Genomic DNA, 27,765 nt, shown 5'->3' on the forward strand with positions numbered 1-27,765 from the left:
AGCCTGTGTTGGATGGGGAGTGGTGCCGGACCCCGTCCCCACCCTACCACGCCAGGCAAGCACAGTGGCTCTGCCCTGCGGAGGACGGGGCACCTCCTGGCCGCTCCCAGGGTGGCCGGGACCAGTTGCTTTCCCTCCTTGTTTGCTTTCAGGGTGTTTGTCTCTGCTGTTGTGCAGAGCAGCCGAGAAGTCAGTCTCATACAGCAGCAGTTCAAGGAGGTGCAACGGAGGAGGGACTGGGGGATATTGCCGGCTCCCCCACCCCACAGTCCTTTCCTCCCACTGTCGCTTCACGAGGCACTTTAGGTATTTTTGCTCCCCTCTCTTTTTCCTCCTGCTCGCCTCCTCAGTCTCTCCCCACCACCAGCTAAGCCTTGGCTCTCCGGGCTCTCCCTGGCAAGTAGAAGGAGGGAGACATGCCCTACCTGTACCAGAGCTCGAAGCCGAGGCCAGCTGCGCTGCCCGGGGCTGCGCGTCCCACCCACAGCTCGGGGAAGAGCTACGAGGAGCTGAAGCAGGAGTGCCTGCGCAGGGGGGTCCTCTTCGAGGACTCCGACTTCCCCGCCTGCAACTCCTCGCTCTTCTTCAGCGAAAACCCACCAATTCCCTTCATCTGGAAGAGGCCTGGGGTGAGTATGCCGTGTTCTCTCCCTACCCCCTGCCAGAAGTCAGGCACCACTGCGCTTCAGGATTGCGCCAAATGTGTGGAAGGTTCAGGGAGATGTGGAGGTGAAGTGTTGGGGGGGAACCCTTCCCATCTCAGGACAGTGGCACAGCGTTGGGATATCATTCACAAAGAGCTCGAGCTGCAGGATTGAGAGGGCTGGAAAGCTGCTCCCCATTTTTCAGGTGTAGGTCTTTGTATAGACACACTTATGCATGTGTATTTATGTGCATGCATAAACAACTCATAGTCAGCCTTCTCTCTTACATTATTGCCAAACAAAAGATGACAATAAGAGGACATGCAAGGAATTAAGGGTAAAATACGTTATGATGATGTTTTAACTTTGTAAAACTCAGCGTTGTAAATGTAAGAAATTCATAATTAAGTTTAAACTTAAAAAAATTCAAACCTTTTAGTTTTTAGAGTATGAGTCTTACACTTACTTACTCACTTTTCATCAGGAAACACTGAGAGATTACGAATACATGCCATGGTTACTGAGCCATTCAGCAGTAGCCAAGGGCTCAATGAGTATCTCTTAATGCATCTTGCATAACAGTCATTAATAATACAGTGAGAGCCTGAAGCGTCACTAGTCCCATGCTCTCAGATCACAAACTCAGCATCATTCCAGGTTCCTTCTCCCCACTTCACTCTGTAACTAATAACTACAGAAAATCTGTGGCAACATTTCAATTTCTTGATAATGACTGATGTTCATTCTCTCTTTTTTCATAATCTGAAAGGTTCTTCCTTAGTAGAAAACTTTCCTTTGGCGACACTGATGCCAAGGGAGAAAAATAATAAAATAAGCTTAAGGAAGGGTTTAAATTTTGGCTTATCTTAATCCACAGTGATAGACATTCAAATGCCTCAGCATTTGCTAGTTAACACAGTGCCACTACAGAGCAGAATTAAAGCTATTACTCCTGGACAAGTTTCAGTTACAAAAAAAATACGAGATCCCTACACGCGGCAAGTGCAGCCCCCACAGGCATTGCTGCCTGCTTTACCTATCTGTGCTCCAAAAGCCAGGTGGGCTATGGGGCTGCCCCTCCCACCAGGAAGACTACTGTGAGGGTGAGATACTTTGGGTGTGGTAACTCTGGAGTGCTGTGGGGCATCAAAAATGCAAGTGCCTGCAACAATAAATCGTAAAGAATAGTTATCCTTTGGCCATCCGTTCTGGCCAGCTGCTAGTTTGTCTTTTTTTCCATTTTGGGCTTCACAATAGTTAAACTTTCATGTAAGATATGACTAAGAGTGGTTGAGAGCTTGTGTGCCCATGTATATGGTACCCAAGGGTAGTGGAGAACGGTCTGTCTTCAGGATCTCTGTATGCTGAACTGGAAGCATTTCCAGGATGAGTGAGTTACCTGACATGGCATCTGCCTTTACACTCCAATTCCCACCACACACTTTTGTGAGCTGCACAGTGAGAAATAAAACTCAGGGGAGGCCGAGAGGATGTGTAAGGACAGGGTATTAGTTATGCTCTTCTCTGGCTCCTCAGCATTTAAGCTAAATCAGTTTCGTCTCTATTATCCATCAAGACCAGCACCAAAACAACACAATTCCAGTTTACACGTTTTACTTTGCAAGTGGGATGTAGGCCTGGAGCTGGAGAGGGTGAGCACACGAGCATGGCCTCTGTGTAGGGTATCTGCATTCAAACTGCCTTTCACGGTGGCTGGTTTTTACTGCCTCTCCTGCCAGTATTTTACAGCAGCTTGGGTGGAGCATAGTACAATACATGCAGGTAATTTCAGGGACAAATAGCGTAAATCCTCTGATCTACAATCTGTTGGAGTTTAATCTTCAGTAATGAGAGTAGAGAAGGCTTTCTCATTATTTTGACATACATAGATCTAGGTATGCATGTTTGTATACAGCATGAACAAGACCCTCAGCTAGTCATAATCTGTGAATCTCCCACTGCAACCAGCAAAATGCAGGAATCTGCACCAGATGAATATTTGACTTTCTACATAGATCTTAAGTGCTCTAAGATTCAGAAATTCAGAAATTTAATGATTTCGTTTAGCAATCCCTTTTCATTACAAATTAAACCTTTGAAACTGTACCTTATCAAATTTTAGAATAATTTGCAGAACAGAAGACCCTTTTCTTATTATATTTCCCCTTTCTCCTTCCCTTTTTTCTTTCTTACTTTCTATCTAAATTCAGCTGTGGGATGAATTCAACAGCTCAGTGTCTGGGAGAGTTAGACATATAAATTGAAGAATGAAAAAAACCCAACCCCAAAATAGAAGGACAAATGGGTTTTACCCATATCAAATGAGTTTATGGTCTACAGGAGGAAGTAAGGAAGAAATATTCCTAATATGAACAGCCATGGGCAACTGGTATGACATTTTAGAACCAAGCAGAGAAATGTAATCACAGAAACCACCTAAACAGCTTCACCCCCAGCCTGTTTCAGGTCTCTATGCACTCCCTCCACCAATGTGAGATAGGACCAGGCAGTGCAGTTTGTTTTCTTTTGAGTATAAAGAAACACAGCTTTGATGTAGCATCAGGATAGTCTTGGGTCACTGTGTTGCATCTCTCTAACGACTGCATGTCCCTACTTTTAGGCAATATCCTTGTCCAAGTGAATCCTTGAATTACTGTATGCTGTGTGTGACTGTAAGATCCACCTCTGGGTTTTGTCTTTTAGCTTACTGAAAGCCCTGATACATTATTACACCATCCAGTCTGAAAATCCCTTTAAAATTAATGTTATTTTTCCAGTATCCACTCAAAAACTGTAGAGTATGTTTGCTTTTCTGTAGTAGAGAATGTGGCACAGGTCCAGTTAAAATCCTTCCAATTCCTTTTTATTGACTTTTTAAAATTATTTTTCTTTGCTCTAGACATATGAGGTTCAAAACATTTTTCCCATATGTCTGTTGCAGAGATGTGTAATGAGCAATGAGTCATGAATCCAATGTTCAGACCTATGTCAGTGGAAAGGTTTTCTATCTTGTCCCTTGCTAACACACTGAGTTTCTTGGTAACAGCTAAATACATTACTTGCTGTGAGAATTAGGTCTCCTGGGAGTAATGGTGCTAAAACAAGGTATGTTATTGAAGACCAGCTACTTTTTCAGGCATTGCTATATCAACATCTAAAGGCAATGAGCTATGCTTTTTATTGTTCATGTCCAGTCTCAACAAGACTGAGTGTATTTAACAAGCAGGTGGGCCAGGTAAGGAGGAGCTGTTGTTTGATTTCTCTTTACTCCACAGTCTGAGGATATGACGTTCTGTAGTACCTCCTCCCTGGGGCACCTGTGGCCGGTGCACAACCTGGCCACCACCTCCTCCCCAGCAAAGACAAACAAAAGCTATGCAAACCAGCTTCCTCCTGAATGTTGCCTCTGCACAGTGAGCTTCTCAGGAGCAGTGCTGCTTCACTATGGAGAGTGCCTCAGCTCCAGCAGTGACTAGCAGCAGGTGCTTCAGTGATAAGTGCAGGAAGCTGAACAAGACTATTAATACTCTGCCCTATAGGCAGACAAAATACAGTGATGTGAACTAAAAGCAGTTCAGTTTCATCTAGGCAAATGCAGGGATTAAATGACTGAATGTGTCATTCTGTTTTTCCCTTCTCATTAATGTGTTTTATTTGCTGCTTAGGCAGAAGGGTCTGCTTCATGCCAGAGGGTCTGCAAAAATGTATAGGCCAGACTGATTAACTGCAGGCATATTCCTCTAGTAATGTAGTAGGTACTCTCCTCTGCCGTTTTCTATTTAGTTCAATCAATTAAATTCAATTTACAATTCATGGGAGAAGGGAGAAGAGAGGAATGCCACATTTATTGGTTTATCACTGTAATTTTTCTATCCAGCTGTAGTGTACTAATTGAATTAAAATGGTTAAATGAGTGCTTGAGAATTCCTTTAGTGCCACCAGAGAGTCTTTCTCTGACCTCTGAGCACACAAGGGTGGGTAGCATTAGCTCCTCCTAAGAATTAACAAGGCTGAAGTCTGCCTTTGTTGTTTGCTTATTTGAGGAGGAAATTGTCTCATGGTTGTCAGACACTGTATGTTCCAGATGTTATGTGCAAGTAAATAAAAGGCTTAATAATTCAATTAAAAGTAAATTGCCAGTTGCAGTTTTTCCAGCCACTGGGGGGAAGCGAGCTAACAAAAAGCCCTGTTAACCAGGGTTGTAACCTAACATCAAGCTTCTGGACCAGTTTGTGCTATGATATTTTAACAATTGCCTACAGATTAATAAAGAATGCCAGCCTTTCATTAGCAGCCAACTAATTATGAAAAAATGAGGATAGTTGATTTTTTAATTGCTATACACTGCAATTAATTAGCAAAGATTCCCCATCTAGTTCTTTGTGGCGTCTACACTGCTGCAGGATAATATAGCTCATGTGGCATGTAGGGTTTGTCAGCACTGGTGCAAGTCTGGGCTTAGAGTGGTGGTGCTATTTTCCCGTCACGTTCTAAGTAATTTCTGTGTCTCTCTCTCACTGTTGCAGGAAATTGTCAAAGACCCCAAGTTTATCCTTGGAGGAGCCACAAGAACTGACATTTGCCAAGGGGATCTTGGTGAGTGTTCCCCCCTGGAATGCTTACCTGTCATGAGGAGCAGGAGGAATATCATCCCACATGAGGGCATGTTGTCCCTCCTGAACTGATGGGAGCAGTGAGGCTGGAGATACTGCCCATGCTCACCTGGCCCATGGCTGCGTTTTGATTGTTCCCTCGCATCCCTGCCAGGGATTGTCTTGGAGTAGTGGGATTCAAGATCAGGGAAGGATGTCCACTTGAGGGTACTGTGAGGCCAAGGGAGCCTTTTGTCTACCATCACCTCCAGACTGAAGCACAGTCTGCCCTGACCAGGCAGGGACACCTTTTCTGGGGGCAAGTGGGCTGTCTTCTAGATTTCAAGGGGTGTGGTAGTTAACTGCCATAACATCTCCTCTCGCCTCTTCTCTTCTTGAAGGGAAGAAAATGAGGGGTTTTTTTTTTCCTTCTCAATTCACAGGTGACTGCTGGCTTTTAGCAGCCATAGCTTCTCTCACACTGAATGAAAAAACACTAGCAAGAGTGGTGCCACTGGATCAAAAATTTGGGCCAGATTATGCTGGAATATTTCACTTCCAGGTAGGATGAATATCTGGCACAGCATAAACACATTTCCATCATTACATGTCGTGGTTTATTTTGTCGTGGGTTTGCCAGATACTACAGAGAAAAAGTAAGTACATTGAAAAAGTATGGATTGCTGAGCTTAGGCTGTGGTTCATATTTCAAGAAACAATGTAAGGGATACATCAGCCTCCCACAGGCACACACACACACACTCCTGCTCTGTGCAGAGATACATGGCTTTAGAAATCATTTCACATTTCCTGGGCTCACAAACCTCACTTAGGATATCAGTCCTGAAAGGAGTTGAACAGGGATCTCTAATATGTGTGTGTCTTAAAGGTGTCTTAAATCATGTGGTGAACACTTCTGTAGCTACATGAGTGATGCTAACCTGACAGGGAGCTGCAGTACAGGTCTACACTTCTAGTCTTAGTCTTTTCTTAAAATAGATGACCCTTCCTAGAGAGCAGCCTAGCCTAGTAGAGTGGGAACAGAGGATTTACATATGTCTTCTAATCAAGCCTAACTTACAGTTAGAAATACTGGGGCCCCAGAATCCTGTGCTCAAAAAATGACATATTTCAGCAAACTGATGCCCCATCCTTTCTAAACAGTTCTGGCAGCACAACGAGTGGCTAGATGTCGTGATTGATGACCGATTACCCACCTTCAAAGGCCGCTTGGTTTTCCTGCACTCAGCTGATCTCAATGAATTTTGGAGTGCCTTACTAGAGAAAGCCTATGCCAAGTAAGTCACACTGCACAAACAGATTTTATTTGTACATACATTATTTACAATCTGTTCATATGCTATTCGCAATTCTAGTGAACAGTTTTTAACCAGCTTTTTATCATTATTTTTATTATTTTGAAACAGGTGGTTTACATTTTCTACTGCCCTGATCTAAAGATGTCTATCTCTCGTGAGCTGCTCCAACTTCCAGCACATTATTAAATACAACCTAGCTGATAGCAATAGCATTGAATGAAAGCCTGAATCCTGCCATTTGAGTCTCTGCTGAGACCTCAATTGATTGTTCTGGCTAACTTTGCATTTTTAAATTCTTTGGCAGGTAGCAAGCCACTGACGCATCTGACACACAGTAATATTCAGTCCTTGCCAACCAGACAACTCACACTAAAGAAAGAGAAGCCCCAGACTTTAACAATATGGGGAACTGGATGAATTAAAAATGCTTCTAAAAAGGAATGCAGAATGATCCTAATACTCCTCTCATGTATCCTGGGTGCATTCTAGGATACTTATTTTGACTTCAGTGCCATTGCTGCAATTTTACACAATGCAAGAATACTCTCAAGCATAGGTATCTTCAAGGTTTTGGAAGCAGTTGTCACAGTCAGAGTATGTTTTCCAGGTTGAATGGCAGCTATGAGGCTCTGAAAGGCGGCAGTACAATAGAAGCCATGGAGGATTTCACTGGAGGTATAGGAGAAATGTATGATGTTAAGGCGGCTCCTGACAATTTCTATGAAATCCTAGAAAAAGCCCTGAAAAGAGGCTCAATGGTGGGCTGCTCTATTGATGTAAGTAAGAAACAGTTTAGTTTTCAGGTTTTTGTGTTTAAAAACTCTGCTTTTTAAAGGCTGTTTAAGTTCATGAAAAGTAGATGCATATGGACTTAACTCTTCCAATAATAGGTATGAACTGGTAAATATGTAATATTAATGTAGTCCTTAGTATAATTTTTCAAAAGAAAAGAAAAAACTAACCTCTTTTCAGTAGGTGATGTCCAGTATATTTAAGGTAATAATGACATGAGTATTAGCACTTGGTGGGAGTGAACTTTATTTTCTCACTGATTTGGTCACTTAGAATTAAAATTTGCCATAGTTTTTTGAGGGCTTACTGGTTCCAGAGACTACAAAATTGGGGGATTTTTCAGCCTTGAACTCTGCAATACTTGTCTTGAGTTCCCTCAAGTCCCCACGACTTTTGGGATCAGTCTGTTTGTTTGTAAACAAAATCTGTGTCTTAGAGTATTTCAGTTTTATCACTCCAGTGACTAAAACCTCCAGCTTTCACAGAAAAAAGGTTGCCAGTGGGTAGTATCTGCATAGGTTATGCCGGCATGACAGACCAAAAGGAGCTGTCTGCATGTCCCTGGCTTTCTGGTAAAACATATTTGAGCTGCTCAACAGCAAGAGTTTCTGTTCTTGCTGACTGTGCTCAGCGGGAAAGGCATTTCAGAAACAAATGTGTGCCAGGTTTCTTCACCAGAATGAGCAACTGGAGAAAATGGTTTCGGAGCAAAGGCACATTCCCACCAAGCACAAAATGTTTCATTTCCTTTCGGATCCTTGTAACAAAGGCAAGGGAAGTGCCCAGGCTGGAGTAGAAGGAGAGAGGCTTTCATTTGCCCTCTGACCAAAAGCCTCATCATTGAAAATACGGTCAGGCAGAAGGAGGCCTGTTGTTTCAAACCCATTGTCTGCCTGATTGAAAGGACGACTTTTCCACAAACTCACTTTTTCACTCAAGACTGTGCCCTCAGCTTTGGGCTTCAGTGGTTTCTGATTTGAGTTTCACTTTTTCTCCGGAAGAAGCTTTGCTTCTTGCAAAGACTAGTTAAATATTTATTGGGCTAGAGAGAGAGTGTGATACTCAGCAGGCTGATGGGACCCTTAACTATCATCACTGTCCATCAATGTCTTTTTACAAGAATTGAGACCATATCAACACCTGATCTCAGTCTGAGAGCACTTTTTGCCATCCCTTAGCTGACACAAACTATATTTGAATGGGAGTTAAGACTGAGATCCTGGGAATGTAGATGATTCTGAAACAAAATCATGGGGCAGAGAAGGAATTCCACCCTGGAACCACCTAATTTTTGCTCTGAGTAAACAATGCTTAAAAAACCCCGTATCATTTCCTAAAAGGGCATCATTTCACCGTCACTGCCTGCACTGAGCAGAAAGACAGGTTTCCTGCTCCTAGTACTGGTTAGCCACTGACCTCCCACCTGCTGCTTGAAAAGGACCAGGTGGCACCAGTTGCAATCTCACTCTGAAGAGAGAGATTCACTTTTTTTTTTCTCATATTTCAGACCAGCAGTGCTGCCGAATCAGAAGCCCGAACCCCCTTTGGCCTCATAAAGGGCCACGCTTACTCTGTGACTGGCATCGAAGAGGTACGTTCAGCAGTGTGGGGGGGCAAGGAGAGACCTAGGGAAAAGATAAGGGAGCGTCTCCCCAGCCTCAGGTGACAGGGGAAGTCATGCTGGGGAAGTTACCTAAATTCCCATCCATCTTTCCCTCCCACATCTCCTGTGGCAGTCTGCACCTTTTGCCCAGCTGTTAACACCAGCTTGCCCAGCCCCTACACACTGGGGAAGTCCTACTCCCCAAATACTGACATTTGATGTTTTCTCTATTTCCTTCTTCCTCAGGTGAGCTATCGGGGCCGGCCAGTGCAGCTCATAAGGATAAGGAACCCCTGGGGACAGGTCGAGTGGAACGGTCCTTGGAGTGACAAGTGCGTGTGTCATCCCATACACTCCGGCATCACAAAGGCCAAATCCTGGCTTCTGCTCCACAGATAGTTTTCTGCAGCCCCAGCTATTCCACTGAAAATTAAATCAAGAGTTTGCACATGCATAACAGTATTACTGCCAGTCTAACATGTCTCCCTCAGCATTTTCAAGGCAGTTCAACACAGGGATACTGGCAAGGTTGTTTAGCTCCAAAAACCTAGCATTAGCACAAATTGTGCATTAGTACAAATGAGATAAGTTAATTTTAATAGACTCCCCATTGTAAGGTGAAATATATGCAGTACTTTCCCCAGAAATGCCAAGGCAGGGGAAAGGATTCAGAAAGGTTTATTTTGGAGGCCAGGACACTAAAAAGTTACAAAAATCTCTCAGTGCTACAGGCAGCACCAGGCCTCAATGGAAAGGCCAACCTCCTGTTTGCTGCCGGCTTTATCATTGCTGGCCCCCCCTCCGACTCGCCCCAGGCCGCAGCAGCCCTGTTGCATTTCTGTAAGCATTGTCTCTGTCCTCTCACATATCAGAGGGACTGAGAGCTTCCCTTGGAATGCAGGGGAAGGGAAAGCATTGAAACTGCCTTTGAGGAAGTTACCTTTTAGGCAGGAAGCCTTTCTAAGTGAAACTCTCTCTCCTTGTACCAAAATCTTCTGGAAAAAGAGTATTCTATCCTCACATCAATTCTAAAAGTTACACATTTGGAGTGATCTTTTTGTTTATTTTTTTACAAGCCTGCTGCTGTAGTACTCGTAACACAACATCCATACTTTGTGTCCTACTGCAAATAACCTGAAACTGATATTGTATTACCCCCTCTAAACAGCTTATGAGTCTCTAATTGCATTTACTATTTGGGTTTTCTAAACACATCAGGTACAAGCAGAAACCTGCAAGGTTGCTACTTATAAATAATAATATATGACCATTAAATGAGACCTAATCCATGTGGTACGCATGTGAAAGGACACAAAAACACACAGCAGGATTAGTCTGAAAACCAGTCTAGTTTTACTTCCAAAGCTAAGCAAAGGGCAAACAATACAAAATTTAAAAAAAAAAAAAAATAATAAAAACTGCACTAAATTCCTCCCCAACATACACTTTACAATGTATTTTTGCATATAAGCGTGGTTTCATTTTCGCTTCATTTTCTTCTACTGAAGTTTGTTTTATTCACACAGATGCAGAGGAGAGGAGCCATAACCTGTCTGGCCCTTTAATATTGCTGAGACATGTAGTCATCTGTGGGACTACTTTGAATGTCCCTGTCCTTAGCATGACTCAGAAATAAATGAAATATGTCCACATCAGCTCTGATTCTTTGTTATCCTGAAGAAAAATATGGATAATTGGCATATATAGTGACTGCTTAAATCTGAAAAAGACATAGAGGTTATGATCAGGACAGGCATCTGGCAATTTGTGCTGTTTATTGAAAAGACTGTCTCTGCAAAGCAGAGCTCTGACTCTGCACTTGGGAGGCTTTCTGGAGCTTAAGATGCAGAGGGGCTTGCAGGTCAATACAGGAAAGTGTATTAACATTTTGCAGTGGTTGCTGACATTAAAAACCTCAACGCAAGGTGCCTGCTACTCCCTGTTTGTTATGTCAGGTTGGAAATGTAGTAGGGCACTTCTGGTTTTTTTCAAAAAAGCTTTATCAGTTTTTTTTTTTTTTCGGTTTTGATCTACCACAACTGGTGTTGGAGGGGTGTTGGAGGGGTGTGGCTTACCAAAATCTTGAGATTTGTGATTAGCCCTGTTGTATCCAACCTGAACATCTGACAGCAGTCCCAGTTCTGAGAGCAGGCAATAAGTAATGTTATGACCATTCTGGAGGAGCATTGGGATCTTTGACCTGGTCCAGCTACATTTAGTTGCGTCTCTGTGACCATGAGTGCCAGCAGGATTGGGAAGCCTCATAAATTTGTAAACTCTACAAATAAAATATGTTTGGAAGAAGAACAGCCTGCTTTTATGCCCAAACAGTCATTCTGAGCCAGGGAAAACTAATTGCCACCTACCTGTAGTAAAGCTTGGGTTTGTTTTCTTGCAGCTCTCCAGAGTGGCGTTCAGTCAGCCCGTCAGAGCAGAGACGCCTATCTCAGGCAGCACGGGATGATGGAGAGTTCTGGTAAGCCACGGATTTTTAAAGTATGTGACTCTAGTCAGAAATCAAGGTGCAAGTGGCCAAAACAAGCAATAAGGAAGAAGTCTCTGTGTGAGGAAAATTCTGCCTAAGTTTCTGTCTGAGAGGGCAGGTAGAATGCTCACTTTGTTTTCTGTGTGTTTTATGTGTGCCCGTATCTGTTTTAATAACAAAAGTCTTCTAAGCTCAGTTTAGTTAATGGCATTAGTATATTTCAAATACTGTGTGTCTCCCATGAATGTAAACACCCTTTAAATCCTTCCTATGAACAAAGTCCGGCTATAGAGAAGGGAGCATTGTATTGTATTATATCAACTATGAAATGCCTTCAGGGTTGATGCTAGGCATACACTGGAAGAAAAGGGAGTCCTGAGAAGCAATACTACTCATTGCAGAAAGTAAAAGAACACCAAGATATGTGTGAAATAATGGAAAAATTGAAGAAAAGATGAAATGAAAGGGAAAAGACCCTCACAACATGGTGGAAATTGCTTTAGAAGTGTGAAGTGTTCTTCATGCCAAATTCATGATCTCAGACAGAGCAGATGGCTGACTTGCACATGGTCCCCTGCTGTATCAACCTCACTGTGCGCTACTGACAGTGTGTCTTATCACATTTTCTAGGACCAGATGCTCATCTCTTTTACACAGAAGTAAATCTAGAGAGGTATGCAGTGCTGCTATTCCAGATTTTTCCTGCAAGTTAGACCAAAGTTCAACTAAAGGCCTGAAAAGTTATTTGAGATAGACAATATAGCACATTAAGTCCTATATTGTAGCACATAAGAGCTATCCCAAACTTTGATAGGTCTGGAGGGAGGGAAGCCTAGTGGCTGCTCCATTACTATATTTTTATATACGATATTTTGAGTTATTTTGTTACTGACATTGCAAATGCAATAGGGCATTTCCAGTCTTTCCAAAAAGCTTTTGGGTTTGTTTGGGTTTTGGGTTTTTTCATCTGTTTTTGACCTGACTACAGCTAGAGCTTATGGGGTGAATGAAAAGGAGACAAAGACTTTACATGGAACCCAAATAATTCCTGCAAGTCTCTCAATACAGGGCATAATTTAAAGCCTGACTGTGTAATGGAGGTAAAAGTGTGCAAGTAGGCATCAAATGGGCAATGAAATTCGTGAAAAAGTCCTCTATTCAATGGAGCTAAGCTGATAGTTAAGTAAATCCTCAGAAGGCAAATAAAAATGTATGAGTTTCAGCTACCCAGACAAGTGCTGGCTTTCATCCTGCATCTCAGCCATTCAAATCAGAAACAAAAGCCATTGGGACTGAAATTTGCACTGAAGGGATTAAGTGGACAAAAATCATATGCAAAAGATAAGAAATGCTTCCAAAACCAGTCAGGCAAGTGCAATACCAGCTAAACTCTCCACCCTGTCCATCAGACTTATTTTTCTTAATGCTTTTTGACTTCTGTGTGTTTCTCTAAGGAGTGTTTGCCTCTTTGCCCTCTCTAAGCCACACCTTGATGATTTCCCCATCAGGCTTCCCATAAAGACTTTGGATAAGTGAGGAAAGAGAAGAACATGTATTCCTCTACAACTGTGCTGCCTTGTTGTGTTGACTGACAACACTCAGATGACGTGACACTGATCTTGCATGGGATAAGTCAGTCAAGGCAGGAAACGTAGTCTGATAAGACCTTTTGCCCCTTTTTTAGTTTGGATTTGTAAGAACTGAAGAAAATCTTCATAATAACATGCTTAAGGCCTTCTGACCTCATTAACTACCCCAAAGATATTTTGGCTACGTATTGGCAGTTCAGATCAGTCTTGTCCAGGTGCTTGTAACAGACGCAAAGAAGTGTCTTGCTGTTGGCGAAGAAATCAGCTTCTCACTCACCCTAGTCCCTTCCCTCCTGAAATCAGAGAGTTGGAGTCTTCCCTTCGTAAGTATGAACCCTCTAGAACAGCTCTAGAGAAGTCAGAACAGGTGTTTTACCTCTTAGACAACCAATCTAATGTTTAGAGTGCCACTCCTTCATCTGCTTTGCAGCAGATTTCCAAAGAGCCCAGAAAGGGAAATAGAACCACTTAGAGACAGATTTTGCTATGCTGCCCTTCTTTAGTGTACTGAGCATCAAAGTGAGAATTAGGTGTGCCTAAGGCCATACATGGGAATCACTGACAAGAAAGAGGACAGAGCTGAGGAAAGCAAACCCTGCTGTTTCTTCCCACACCAAAACAAAGTTGTAAAATGGTTCATAGCAGGTATAAATTAATACCACCACAGGCATCTGTTTCTTGTGAGGAAGAAAAATGGAACTGGCCATGTTTGATGAGCTGCACTTGGGCTAGCTGGGTCATATCTGCCACTGCTGCTGATAAACTCTGCTCTTGGGGGGCTTCTGCTCTCTTGCTACTTCATTTTGATGTTAGGTAACACCCACAGGACAAAAAGTGTAGTTATAGAAGTTTGTTAATGGGGAGATTGATTTCTGTATGTTATTTCTATAGTCCATGGAGATACAGGAGTTCTTATAGATAGCAATTCAGAGCAGAGAACACATCTGGATACCAAATTGCCCTCAGGAGGGCCCAATACCTCTGCTCATTTACAAAGTGAAGTTCAGTCTAGCAAGGCTGCCCTCAGGCTTATAGCTTATGATCCTCCTGTCCTTATAGTGCAAATCATGCAATCTGCTGTGTCTCAGATAGCTTTGCTGCTCTGTTCCTTTTGCCTCTGTTCCATGGCTGTGCACCGTGCCCAGTGGTGCCTGTCTCTGGCTGTCCCTTCTCTTGGCTGTTTGCTCAGTCCTGAACCAGGCTCCTTGGCCAGCAGGACTGTTGGTATCTTTTTGCCCTTTTACCTGCTAGATAAAATCACATGGCTTATCTGCTTCTTGGCATGCTGAGCAGGCTAGTTTCAACCAGCCCAGCCTAGCAGCTCAAAACTACCCATATTGTGACATTTGCTTCCTCCTTCCCATGGCCATGTATATGTCTCCACCTTGGGTATAAAATATATGTAGTGTAATCTTAGTGACACAGTAGTAGGCAGCAGTATCTATGCCACCTTCAAGGGCGGGTTGGAGCCATTTCTCAAGCCCAAACAAACTTTATCTGTCATATTTGGTATATGTTTTTGCCTAGGACAAGGCCCTAGGTTCCCATAAAGGAGGTGAGGGTGAACAGTTTGAACCTAGGAACCTTAGCAGAGATCCAAACATTACTTTAATTGCAGTGCAGACCAATAATCATACCATGGCTTGACTAATCCATCACATGTGACCCTTTTAGTGCTATCATTGTTTGAAGACTTAGTTCCTGCACGTTTAATATTCTTTGGTTGGGTAATCAGCTACACAAGTGCAGCCATTGAGGCCAGGATGGTGTTGGTGGAATAACTTTTGTGGCAGTGTCACATCCATTTCATCTTAAACTCAATTGTAACTGAATAAAATCAAAAGAGTTATAGTGTAAAAAGAAAGGTGTAAGAGGTGCAGACAAAAAGGGTGCCTATGTTTTACACCACAGTGAGTGAAAGCTAGTTTTTCTCCTGCTGTACACTGGCATATATCCATGGTCACCACAACTACTCTACACGAGCTGGTGACCTGGCCCCCCTGGGACTCCAGGGAGTAAATATTTCCACCAACATCCTTCAATGAAATGAATGACTGCCTGTTCCTTTCCATGTCTTTCGCTCAGGATGAAATTTGAAGACTTCAAAGTGCATTTTGATAAAGTTGAGATCTGCAACCTGACTCCAGATGCCCTGGAAGACAACACTGCCCACAAGTGGGAAGTGACCATCCACCAGGGGAGCTGGGTCCGGGGATCCACTGCAGGAGGATGTAGAAATTTTCTAGGTAGGTAGACAGTAGTTTGAAAATGAGAAGCAGGCACTGAAGTCCTTCCCCACCCTCAGCTACCTCTCCAGTTACACCATCACCAGAACTGTGGGTGCAGGCCAGTTGAATCTTAACCAGCAGGATCCAGCCAAAGGGACAAATGAGGAAACTCAAACCATGGGCTTTAAGAGCACTGTACTTTAAAGATAAGACCATTCCACCTCCTATGATTGGATGACTTGGATGAACAAACCGGGAATGAGGAAACTCAAACCATGGGCTTTATGACTGGCTGATTTGAATAAGCACACTGGCAATGAGTAGAGGGATAAATGTTCATTCAGTCCCACTTGAGATTTTGCAGTACAAGAGTTGCTTTCTTTGTTCTCAAGCTCATTGGATCTGATTTACCTCTCATTGACATTTGCATGAGCAGGACTAGGTCCAAATAAGTCAGTTCAACTGCAGCAGTAAGTGTAAAATGAGACAAAAAATCCAGCTCTGCCAACAGATTTATGTGGCTCTAAAGCACTGTCTTGGATCTGAACTGTGTTGCTGCAAACTGGCAACAGCACTGTGGAATCATTGTAGCTATATACTTTTAACAAAATCCCATCTGACAATGTTATTTAAACCATGGTAACTTAATAAAGCACTTGGCGTAAAATCTTTTCTACACCTAGTTCAATGAAGAACTTTGGGATTTGCCTTATTTTCTGCAAAGCTTAGTGGAAAGAAGCATGATAGCTAATGGAAAAACTAAGTTTGAGTGAAACCTCAGCTTAATTGTCTTTTTTCATCTTTTTTTTGGTCTTTTTTTTTTTTTTTTTTTAAGTCATGGTGGTTTATTATTCTTGAGGCAAAAAAATCTCTGGTGTTCTTTACATTGGCAGAGACTTTCTGGACAAATCCACAAATCAAGCTACATTTGACAGAGAGAGACGATGGACAAGATGACTGCACATTCATAGCAGCCCTGATGCAAAAGGATCGCCGCAAACTCAAGAAGCTTGGTGCTGAAATGCTAACCATTGGCTACTCTATATATGAGGTGCTCTATTGCTTTTACAGTGCAGTAGCCACATTATTGGCATTCGAGTCTTTCTCTGGATTTTTATCCCTGTCAGTCATCATGTATTTTTAGGGCCCTTGCTCTTAGAATAATCTTCTCAGTGACATCAAGCCCCATGGAGGATGGAGTCCTCTCAGAGAAGGATTTAGGAGTCTGTATGGGGCCATGGGATCCCAGCATAGACTCCTCAGACCCGTGATTCTGTTATCCCCTTGCCTGGCTCACAGAGAGGGGATACTGCTGCTTCTGAGCCTCTTGGGGCACATCACACACAAGGATGCCTGTCACCGAGTGAGACTGAGATTGACAAATCTGTTGTTACTGCTCTGTGAAGTCCTGTGTGGGACAATGACATTTAACAACAGGGAATGAACAAGTAGAAAGACAGTATCCCAAAGTCATCTGAGACTGCCTTCTGGGTGGGAAAGCACACTGGTAATAGGTCCTTGCCATAAGGTGGGAGCTACATTGCTCTGAGCACCTGGTTGAAGGGATGAGAGTCAGGATCGCAGTGGGGAGTGAGTGTCAGGCAGTTTGGCTTTGTGATTAGGAAAGGGGCAAGTGTAACCTCCAGCTCACCCTGACCAGTGCAACGCTACCTGTTTTCTCCTCCTAGAGCCCTGGCAGAGATGGACACTTGGGCAAAGACTTCTTCAGGTACCACCCCTCCAAGGCCAGGAGTAAAACCTACATTAATTTAAGGGAAGTATCCAACCGATTCAAGCTGCCACCAGGTGATTACATTCTTATTCCAACCACATTTGAACCGCACCAGGAGGCAGATTTCTGCCTGAGGATTTTCTCTGAGAAGAAGGCCATCACTGAGTAAGTCAGCAGCAGGCCCTGGGCCCTCCAGTGCTCCCCTGCACATGGGATTGGTGGCTGCTGGGGAGAGTCTGGCTGCTGGGCACCCAGCCCTACAGCAGAGACCTGGCATGGCAAGCTCCTGATGGCTTGGGGGTTTTCTGCATTGGCCCATTTTTGCTAAACTTGACTTTTTTTTCAGAGAAGTTTAGGAGGTAGGGAAATAGGGCATGCCATGGTGAATCTGCTGTAAGCTTGACAGAGAAGCGTTACTAGTTGCCTGATACTGTTTGGGAATTTGTGAATGCAGCAGGGTTTACTTCCTCTTTGTCTCCTCCCAGAGTATGTCCAAAGGACAATTTTATATTACAAAAGGGTGTTGAGGAAAAAGTGTGTTCACAATGAATAAAGAATTATATTAATTCTTTAGCAGACAACATGTACAGCCATGCCCCCTCTGAGTCCTGCTGAAAGGGTTTATATTAAAATATAAACAGTGCGAAAGTCTGATTTTCTGATGACTTTTATCTAAACTGAACCTGTTCAGTAAAAGAAGCGGTTTTATTATTTACCTCTGGAAAATGTAATAAGCAAGCTTCTACCCCAAGCAGATGTTGAATGTATCCATATACCAAATAAGGTTTTGTTTTCTCCAGGGATCTAGATGAAAATGTTGCCATTGATCTCCCTGAGGTAAGTCTACAGACTGAAAATAGCAAGAGAATAGCTCAGCAGAAGCCGGCATACATTGCTTTTACTGTCTTTGGCTAAAACATGTTCATTTCAGAGGAATGTTACACAATTGTCTTTTTTGTATATGTCACTGAAACATTCAGCTCTGCTGAGTATGGTAAAAGAGCTGTAACAATCAAAGTCATAATTGTTAGCCTTCTGCATCCACTTCAAGGCAGTCGGTGTCAGCCAGCACTAGAGGTGGGTGTCAGCCACCACATGTGCAGTGAAAGCACACCCGTTAGCACCGGGGAGGCACATGGCTGTTCACATCTTTTAAAATTTTGTTTATTATGAAAAAATAAGAAACAAGAGAATGTCCACAGACCCACCTTCTTTTTGTATACAAATAACTTTATTTTACGTCTCCATATCTTCAGGGCTTGAGAGGGAATGCTTACACATGAACGTGCCTACTGAAATGAATGAATTCTTTTTGGTTTTGAATGGCTTGGTCTGCCTCCTGAGCAGTAATTGTAGCTGAGTCTGAGTCAGCCCCTGTTTAAGACTATCCCTGCAAATAAAGCATTAATTGTGGTGTGCCTTTCCATGGAAACAAGCTAAGCCAAGATCCCGTTTGTCTCTCTTTAGTAAAACTCTCCTCCAGGGACCAGCTAAACAAGTGCATCTTCATTTCTGGGATCTCAGGGCTGTGTTCAGTGGCACAATAATTCTGTTCACTCGCCCCAGTGTCATTAGGGGACTGCATCCTAACTTGAGTATAAGGAAGTGGGGAACATACATACAGTCATAAAATGTGTGAGCATCCAAGCAGTGTCACCAGGGCAATTCTAGAGTGCGCTAAATAGCGCCCATGTTGTATCTTCTATGGGTAGAGAAAACAAAGCTTGATTCTTTGCCCCCTGTGCTGTGCTGTTGCCTTCTTTTTCCTCTCTCTGTCCACATGGTCACCCCAACCATAGCAGTGACTGTACACTATTCCATATCTGTGCTCATTGGTGTGGACTGAAGCCTGGACTCCACGGTCTCGCAACTGCACTGAGGCACTCAGCTGGCAACCAGCTGAAAGCATTTCAAGGCTCAGGATGGTGCTGAATTAATATACTGAAGTACAGCCTTCTCTGGCTGGTGCTCTCAAGAAGGATGAGAGGTCCCAGGATGATGCCACTGGAGAGAACTCAGTAGAGCTGTGGTTGTTGGAGGACCAGGGAAACAGAATGGTGCAGGAGTGGGATGAGAGGAGAGGTGTTTTCCAGGATGGGTGCTCTTGTTTTTGATATGGCCAAGGCAGTGGCACACTACACACTTACCCAGGTGAAGGGAACAAGGGGGTGAGACTCTTCCTGGGCAGCTAGATGGTTGGGAGGCCTCAGATCTAGAGACATTCAGGATCATGAGTACCCTTATTTTAAGATGTACTATGGTCCAATGCACAGAGAGGCTATGTGCAGGAGAAATGTCATGTTTTATAATTCTGAAAATAACCTGTGTGGTTGGTGTTGCAGCCTCTGCACCCAACACCAAGCCCAGAAGAAACTGAAGAAGAAAAACAGTTCCGGGCACTGTTTGAGCAAATTGCAGGAAAGGTGAGTGCACAACCCTTGTGGGTCAGAACAAGATGTAGAAAGAAGGGAAATGCTTCAGCTCCCACACAGCACCAGGTGAAAAAAAATGACATTTTTTTGGGAGGAGTATGTTTAACTGTAGTGTGTTATTTGGGCACCAGATGTCACCATGCCTTATGTGTAGATGGAGAAGGGTGCAGTCCCTGGTGAGCAAGCAGGATGACCAAATCTAGAACTCAAATTCTGAGGGAACCTACCTGGTTTAATGTTCAGCTGCAGTTGAGTTTTCTTTGAATCATCAGTTCTTGCTTGAGATCTCCTACAGACAGACTTTATGAACAGCAGCACTCCATGGAATTTGCCAGTTCTTCAGTTTTTAGCCTTTTCTGGGTTTTGTATGGTTTTCTTTTCCTGAGTTACAATGAAGTACAGATGGGTGATGTTTGTGTTTCTGAGGTTTTTGGTATGTCTGATTACAGAAACATTCAAGTAACAGATGCTTCACTTTCTTTCTTTTTTTTTTTTTATGTTAGGACATGGAGATATCTGCAGAAGAACTTGAGTATGTTCTGAATGCTGTACTAAAGAAAAGTAAGTGCTGATAACTTCTAAGTTAGGGGCTTAGAACTTTATAAAAGCTGCCGTTAAATTCATTTGCAAATAGAAAAATAAAGGCTGTGTTACAACCCCTGCCTGATGTCCTTCAGCCAGCCAGGGCAGAGCCAGGAAAACATCTGGTTTGTGATCTAACCATAAGCTTGCCCTGCCTCCAGGAAGATCCATGTCAGCTCAGTGAGGCCAGCTCTCTGCTGCACTACTGCTCTGCTGGGAGAGGCAGGCGCTGACTGGGCTGCAACTTTTAAGACCTCGACGTAGTTCATGACCCTACTACAGGTCCTTTGTACAACGGGAAATCTGTTACTCTCTAAACTTCAACTCCTGATTTACAGAACAAGGACAGTATTTCCTGTCATGTCTTCAGTAAATACATCTTCTGTCTGGGCTATGACTTCTCTGTAGTGAGAGCTGCCTTCATCTTCCAGTGCACAGGTCCTCCCACATTGAGGACTAATAGTCAGCTATCTCTGCTCATGAACCCTGTTTTCTACTTTCAATTCATAAAAGACATCTTTGCCCAATGACTGCTTTCCTATTATTGTTCTTTTTCAGCAAAGAACATCAAATTCAAGAACTTAAGTCTCATTTCATGCCGAAATATCATTTCTCTTATGGATGTATCCTTTCAAATAAGTGCTTGTGAGGCTAAATGAATACTGAGTGTAGTTGTCCATAGCATTACCTGTCATGGGTATCAGAGACAAATTTGATAATGTCAAGGCAGAACATTATCCAAAGGAAAAAAAACCTATGTGAAAGTTATATCTTGATTTTTATTTTGTAAATTTGGGGTTAGCAGTTTCAAGACAGTTTCCTGCTGCAGACTTAGATGCAGGTGCTTTAATGTTGAGCACCTTTAGAAGTAGATCTCAAGTTACTTCTGTATAGAACAGTGCACTTTTTCAAGCTGTGGTTTATTTGAAAAATGCCTTGAAGACATAAGAAAAGTCTGTTGTCTGGAGAGTTAAATTACCAGACAGAGTTGTGCATGTAAGTTATGGGTCAGAAATTAAGGTTCAGCCGAGTGTTCAGAATTGCTGATACCAAAACTCTGGCTTTTTGACAACTAGTCTTAAAACTGGAAAATCTCGTCTTTCAGCTAGATCCTGGGACTTCAGGAAACAGACATGTGGGCGAGAGTTATCTGTCCAAATTTAGGCATTTGTGGTGTAGGTGTCTACATCTAAGCTAGCTTTCTAGACTGCCTTTGTAGATAGCAAAAAGGATGGTGTAATTACTTGTTCTGGGTGTACCTAACTGAGGGATGCTAAATGACTGCTCAGACATTACATGAGATGAATCACAGCCCTGGTACTTCCCCACCAGAGTCGTCCTTTGTAATGTTCTGGTGCCTATTGAGTTTGCTTAATATGGCTTCTCCTCAGGTACAGCTATTTTTGCAGTATGCTTTCCTAATAAACAATTTTGTCACACATGAGACAAAAGAGATACAGTCCTAACAAAGCAAGTATCTTAATATTTGGTTTAGGTCTTGCTTGTTCAGGTGAGATGTTCTTATCTTTTGATTTTGTTGCTCCAGTCCGTGACAGAGGTAACATCCTCTCGAACATTTCTAGTAGAAAATCAAAACAGGCAAAACTTTATCCTGTTAAAGCTATGTCTGCAGTATTAAAATTCAGTACAGACCCATCACCCTGCACATGCAGTGAGAAACAGAGGACCAGTCCTAAATTTCCTCCTTTAAAAACCAAGCCTCAGAAGGGAGCTGGTCCATGTTCACCTCTCATCCTTACATGGTATTGGCACAGAGCCAGGGTCTGCACTTGACCCAGGAGCATGGCAGGAGTCCTAGGTTTACTATTTAGGATATAACTAAATAGTTTCCATGATTTGCAATGCTTCCAAGCAAATTTCTGCATAGTTTTGAACAAATGGGGAGGTGTCTCTTCCTCTGCTCTGGAAGCACAAGGAATGCAGACACAACCACCCCATTCTGGACATGCTATTTGGAGCACAAGGACAAATGCAAACCCAAGTCAATGTTGGCAGAGTCTCCTCTGTGTCACACGCTACCGAATTCCTTGGCAACAGTCACCATGTTGCAGTGAGGAGCAGGGACAGAGTTCCACATGACTCCCAAGAAGAAAAGCCTGGCTGGGTAAAAAGACAGAGCCTTTGCAGAAGTGATAATGTTCTTGGGATCTGTAGGTGCCCTCAATAATGTCACCAGTGTAGATGCTCTAATAACAGCAGGCATTAGCTAGACACTGCTTGGCATGTTTTGACTTTTGTGAATGCTTGCTGAGCTAGTGTCCATCTGAGCAAGGGCTTTGTCCTGGCAAGATGGAAAAGGGAGGTGGAATGGGTCCATTCCTTATTTAGCATTTCAGAGCAGATGCCCCATGCTGCAAGTGAACTCTGCTTGGGGGATATCAGTAACTCAGTAAAACAAGTCACTCACGCTTCAGGAAGGGGGAAGGCCAGGCAGATCTAATCACTACCTCTCAGAATTGCTATACAGACATTTATTTCAGGTCATAAGGACTAGATGTCACCAGCCTTACCCCACTACTCCCATTAATTTTTGGTTGAGCCATTGCAACAGAGCCTGGTTTCTTGATAAAAATACTGAATAGCACATTGGTTGACTAACCCCTTTGGGTACAGTAGCAATTTGTTTTAATCAGGTAATTTAATTCTCTGAATCATTTATATCCCATTTACATCCAAAGCTGTTCTTGCCTTGGAACAATCTGTCTTTCTTCCTCCTCTGAAGTCTGAATTACTCAGCTGTGTTTTTATATCACATAATGTTCCTCAAGTATCACAGCCACAGCCATGACTGAAACTGCTGGAGCTGTACCTCATGAGAAATCCCAGTACCAATTTCAGCAGCACCGTAGGCTTTCCAGTCAGCGTTTTTGGCTTGAAGGGACAACTTGCTGACAAGTTCAGACAGAATTTGGACCTTCATATAACAAGTCTTTTTCCTTAGTTCAGATTGCCAGACCAGTGGCAATGGGAAACTGGAATTCAGTGAGTTCAAAGTTTTCTGGGAAAAAATGAAGAAGTGGATAGTAGGTGACATTATTCATTGTATTTGTTTCTCCATTTCATGAGTTACTTCCTGAATAGTTTATTATGTATGTGCAGGCAAAAATGGAGACAGGAGTGTTTACAAGCCATGAATTTTAACATAAATGTTTTAAAAGCATGGGGGCTTGTTTTGGATAGTCAAAGACATTCTTAACTTTCCCTAATGCTAAATCATAATGGTTTTCTGGAAATAACAAAGATTTTTGTAAGCAAATCAACTATGTTTGGGATAAAGAATGCAATGGACACTTAATAAGCAAGCCAGTCAAAATGAAACTGGAGGAGTTTCCATTACTGTTGTTGTACAGAAGAAGAAAGTGATGATTCATGACTAGTGGAAACAGTAATTTCCTAAGTCACTGCATTTTCATTACTGATCTCTCAGGAGTCAACTGTACCGAAGTCTGGGCAAGTGTTGATTCTAATTTTAAACACATTTTCACTGTATATGGCAGTGAGAATAAGTAGGCCTGCAGAATCAGGCCACAGACTGAATATTCAAATAAAGACATCATAATTGTTTCCTTATGGCCATGAATAGGTTTTTCTGAATTTGTGCTTCACCAAAGCATTCAAAATATGCAGTTCTTTACTTCTTGTCTAGCCCATCAGAGAAGGTAAACGCTTTTTCTGTGTCCCATGTCTTTCAACAAAGGACATATTGTTTTTTAACAAGGGAGCTTGAGAAATCCTTGGGTCCTGTAGGAAGATTTGAAAGTATATTTGCTGGAAAATTTTAGTCTGAATGTGATGACAGCTCTAAATAACTCATATTCCAAAGGAGAGTCGTATTTGTTGTCTCATTGAAAGGATGTAATTTAACTCCAGCTTAAAAATCTTTTAAAATTTAGATCAAAATTCCAACTGTTTGACTAGTTGTCTTGGTAGTACCATGAATGGGGCTATTCAGATCTTTTATACCTAGAAGCAAATGAGTAAGTGACAATCTTAACTTCATGGTAAACAGTTTGTCTCCAGTGTTCAGAATTATGGAGAAAAACTTCAAAGGAGATTAAGAGAATTTGTCAGAAAAATAGATTCTTTCCAGATAACATCACTTTTTTTAAAATCATGGGATTTTTAATGAAGAGCAACTCATTATTTTTCAACACTTGGATTTGGCAGAACTTTTTAAAGACGCAACAGCCTATTCATATGACAAAGAGAACTGGGACTGAGATTTGCTCCTCAGTTATAAAATCAGACTGGATCTAGACCAAAGTCTTGTCAGCTTTCTTAAATGCTTGTACTGCGCAGTTAGAGAGAAACACCTTGCCTTTCCATGCCATATCTGTGCTCCCTTTCATATTCTAATACTGACCTTCCCATGTGCTCCTTTCATAACAGAGTATCTTTCTTCAATTTGACTTTGATAAATCTGGCTCCATGTCCTCTTACGAGCTTCGTGGTGCTCTTAAAGCTGCAGGTAAGACAAGCACTGAATTTTATCTGGCAGATCAGATGTAGGTGAAGGGAACAGAATTCCATTACAAGGCAAGGTGCTCCTGAACACAGGGGACGTTTAAACCCCAGAGAGGACCTGGACACATTGAGTGGACTAATGTTAGCCCAGGTATCCCCAGTCCTGCAGGGCGGTCAGTCAGGGCAATCTTGAGCTCTGTTAATCTCAACAGGGCTGCACATGTGCAGGGTTATACCCTGAAACAAGCCACTTTACAGTCCATCTACCCTCAAGAGCTGAAGGAATAGTGAGTAAGATGCTTGTTATGAAGAGCACTCACTGAATTGATATTTCATCCCAAGTTATTTTTATTAAAGCACATAGTTTTGCAGAAATCCCTCCAAATTTCAAGAGGACAGAATGGTCTTTTATACATCACAACGTGAACGGCCAAGAAACTGCACTGATTGCAAAATTTCTTGTTCAGAGTTTATTACTCATTGCAAGCTTAAAGACCTTTGTGGTCAGATTGTTTTCCGGATGGATGTGTGCCACAGAGTATTCTCCCACTAACTGATTTTCAAGATTAGTTAACAGAGATCTTTAGATTCCCCCCAGCCTACAAGCTTGCTCACTTTTTCTCTGTGCGTGTGTCTTTGGGAAGGATACCAACTCAACAACTACCTGCTGCAGCTCATTGTCCTCCGGTACTCAGACGAACAGTTCCAGATTGAATTTGATGATTTTCTGAACTGCTTAATTCGCCTAGAGAATGCAAGTCGTGAGTATCTTCTTCCTCTGGAATTCCTTCCCCTTTGAAAGAAAAAAAGTTCCACTTTCGGCTGGTGTTCAGCGTGTTGCAAAATATCCAAGATGAAGTGTGTACATGACTAACAGAAAGGAGCTCTGTTTAGCATTTGCTTTTAGGATGGCTTTTCTCCTGTAAAGTGAAAAATGTTCTGCTGCTAATGAAAAATTTCCCCATGTGAATAGAGCTTGCTTCACAAACTCTGCAGTAATGTAGAAGGCATGTGAAGAATGCTGGTAAAGTCCATGTTATAGCCCTTCTTGTGGCTCACTCGAGAGCTTAATTTGGGATCACAGAAGTTCAAGGTTCAAATATTTCTTGTGCCTCATGCAAAGAGACAATTGGCATGCACTTGGGCAGGTCTCTCCTGTACCTTTTAGGTAACTTGTCCCCTTTTGGCTGCAGATATGTTTCCCTGTACATTTCAAGGCACTTTAGGTCTCAGTTCATTTGTGCACAGAGTCACTCTCATTCCGGAGCAGCAGTAGTAGAGATAGGTAAAATGGCTGGATATATGCTGAAGTGATCATTATTGTGGCTCCAAATTCAAATAAAACACAACTCACTCTATTACAAGCAAAGTCAACTTTCTTGACTGATTCTTTTTTTTTGTTTGGTTCTTCTCTTTACTTTCTGATTCAATCTGTAGCAATAGAAGTATTAAGCTACTGAGAGATAAAAGTTAAATAAGATATATAAAGAAATGAAAATTGCTTGGCTTCATTTTGGAGAATCATCTAAATCTGACTGTTTAGTAAATTCAGGACACCTCTTCCAGAAAAGTCCTGAGGTGAGACTTACTCAAAGGCCTTAAGTAAGCAAGACATTTCCTCTTGCAAGGACTTACTTTGTCAGAGCAACTACCAGCACCAAGCAATCCTCAGCAATCCGTCTTTGTGCCAGGCCTTTCCTCTCCTTGGCATGGCCACTCATCGTTGTGGGATGGAGAGCTCGTGTATGAATATGAATGAGGTGTATTTATAGCACTGGTGTCCTGTTTTTCATTTCAGGAGTATTCCAAGCACTGAGTGTGAAAAACAAGGAGTTCATTAACCTGAATATAGGCGAGGTATGAACACAGATTCATAAACACTGACAAAATGATGGGGTTTCTCTAGAGCTTTGTCCTCTTCTAAGAACTGGAGTATTTCTGCATGACACTTCAGGTGACATCTGTGTCTGTGAGAGTGGAGGGGGTATCAGCCATAGATTTCAGCAGGGCTGGAATTTTACCTCCCACACACTTATTACATCTCCTCCATGCTATTTCCTTCCTTCCTTGCCCTGTGGCATATTGACAGCTTCCCGTGTCCCTTTCTAGATTCTCTGCTTTTTTTACTTCCTTAGCTGCTAGGTTTCAGTGGGGGAAAAGGGAAGGAGCAGATGGGGAATGGGGGGGTCTTTCACTCTCCCTGAATCCCCTAGGACTTCATATCAGCCTGTCCTGTGCATATCCATCATCTGCTTCTCGTACAGAGCTCAGCATAGGTTTCTTATTTTCTTGTGCTCTCTTTGTCTCCCTGTTGCGTGTGACCCATCTCTCATTTTACTAACTCAGAGCTTCCTGGGGTGAGACACTATAAATTTCCAGGCAAAAGAAATGTGGGAGCCTGTGTGGACTGCTGGAATGCAAACAAAATCACTGCTGTTACCAGCATCTAGTACTTGGAGAGCTCTGCCTCCTTCCTTCCAAACACAGAAGTAAATGCTGGCTGAGGTGTCTCCTTTTCCCTGCATGGGGTCAGTTCAGAGAAAGGCACTGCTTTTGAATGTCTCTAATTTGGTGAAAGAGATGGGGAGAGAGAAGGGCCTGAAATAATTTATTGTAAAATTGATCTCTCTTCTGCTATTAGTTCATCAATCTGGCAATGAACATCTGAAGAAGTCTGACTTGGATGCCGGGAGTTTCTTGCAACATTGCTGCTGAGACTTCTGCCCCAACAGCTGAGGTCCCCATTATATGCAAACTTTACCAGGAGATTTCATGCAGAGGAACATGCATGCTGCCCACTCTTTCTGGTCTCCAGCCCTGTTGATGAGTTCAACAGATCACATGGTTTTGTTTTTGGTAGAGCCTGATACTGGATTTATCACTGGGATGGGGCACACATGGTTCTCAAGCTGACTGAAACTGATGTTCCTGAGTGAGCACAGGGTTTTATAAAATAGGATTGTATTCACTTTCAGCACAGCACAGACTACAGTGATTAAAAATCTTTATTGCTGCTTGGCTACAGTTTGCTGTAAGGTTCTTTTGAAAATAAAAACTGCACAAAACTTTGCTCAGTTTGGAATTTATTTCCAGGCATACTGTGTGGCTGCATAACAAGTACCCTGTTGTAGCTGTATGAATTTCAGTGAACAGTACACAGGGGTGAACTGTGTGCAGAGGAAGATTAGGGAATGTATGGATGAAAACTCACCTTTGAATAGTTCTGACAAAAGTCCCTGGTCCACACTTCCTTAGAAGGATGCTGGAGCTAAGATTTGACAT

General features: G+C 42.6%; 1 protein-coding gene across 3 annotated transcripts; it reads left to right on the forward strand.

Moving 5' to 3' along the window:
* The first annotated feature begins 416 nt into the window (after positions 1–416).
* Positions 417–27,151, forward strand: CAPN9 (calpain 9). 3 transcript variants are annotated; one of them, XM_050314305.1, is made up of 20 exons: positions 417–629; positions 5,171–5,240; positions 5,680–5,798; positions 6,401–6,534; positions 7,163–7,331; positions 8,855–8,938; positions 9,197–9,282; positions 11,349–11,426; positions 15,110–15,270; positions 16,146–16,303; positions 16,941–17,149; positions 17,785–17,821; positions 19,327–19,407; positions 19,920–19,977; positions 20,557–20,621; positions 22,974–23,042; positions 24,409–24,487; positions 25,128–25,244; positions 26,282–26,340; positions 27,125–27,151. In XM_050314305.1, the coding sequence occupies exons 1-20, from the start codon at positions 417–419 to the stop codon at positions 27,149–27,151; spliced, it is 2,073 nt and encodes a 690-aa protein (XP_050170262.1). The 3 variants fall into 3 exon arrangements, with proteins under 3 accessions (XP_050170262.1, XP_050170263.1, XP_050170264.1); XM_050314306.1 differs by lacking the exon at positions 11,349–11,426; XM_050314307.1 differs by lacking the exons at positions 5,171–5,240; positions 5,680–5,798.
* Positions 27,152–27,765: the final 614 nt, after the last annotated feature.

The sequence above is a fragment of the Myiozetetes cayanensis genome, unplaced genomic scaffold (genome assembly GCF_022539395.1).
Source record: "Myiozetetes cayanensis isolate MyiCay16 unplaced genomic scaffold, myiCay2020 scf2-11, whole genome shotgun sequence".
NCBI classification, from domain to species: domain Eukaryota; kingdom Metazoa; phylum Chordata; class Aves; order Passeriformes; family Tyrannidae; genus Myiozetetes; species Myiozetetes cayanensis.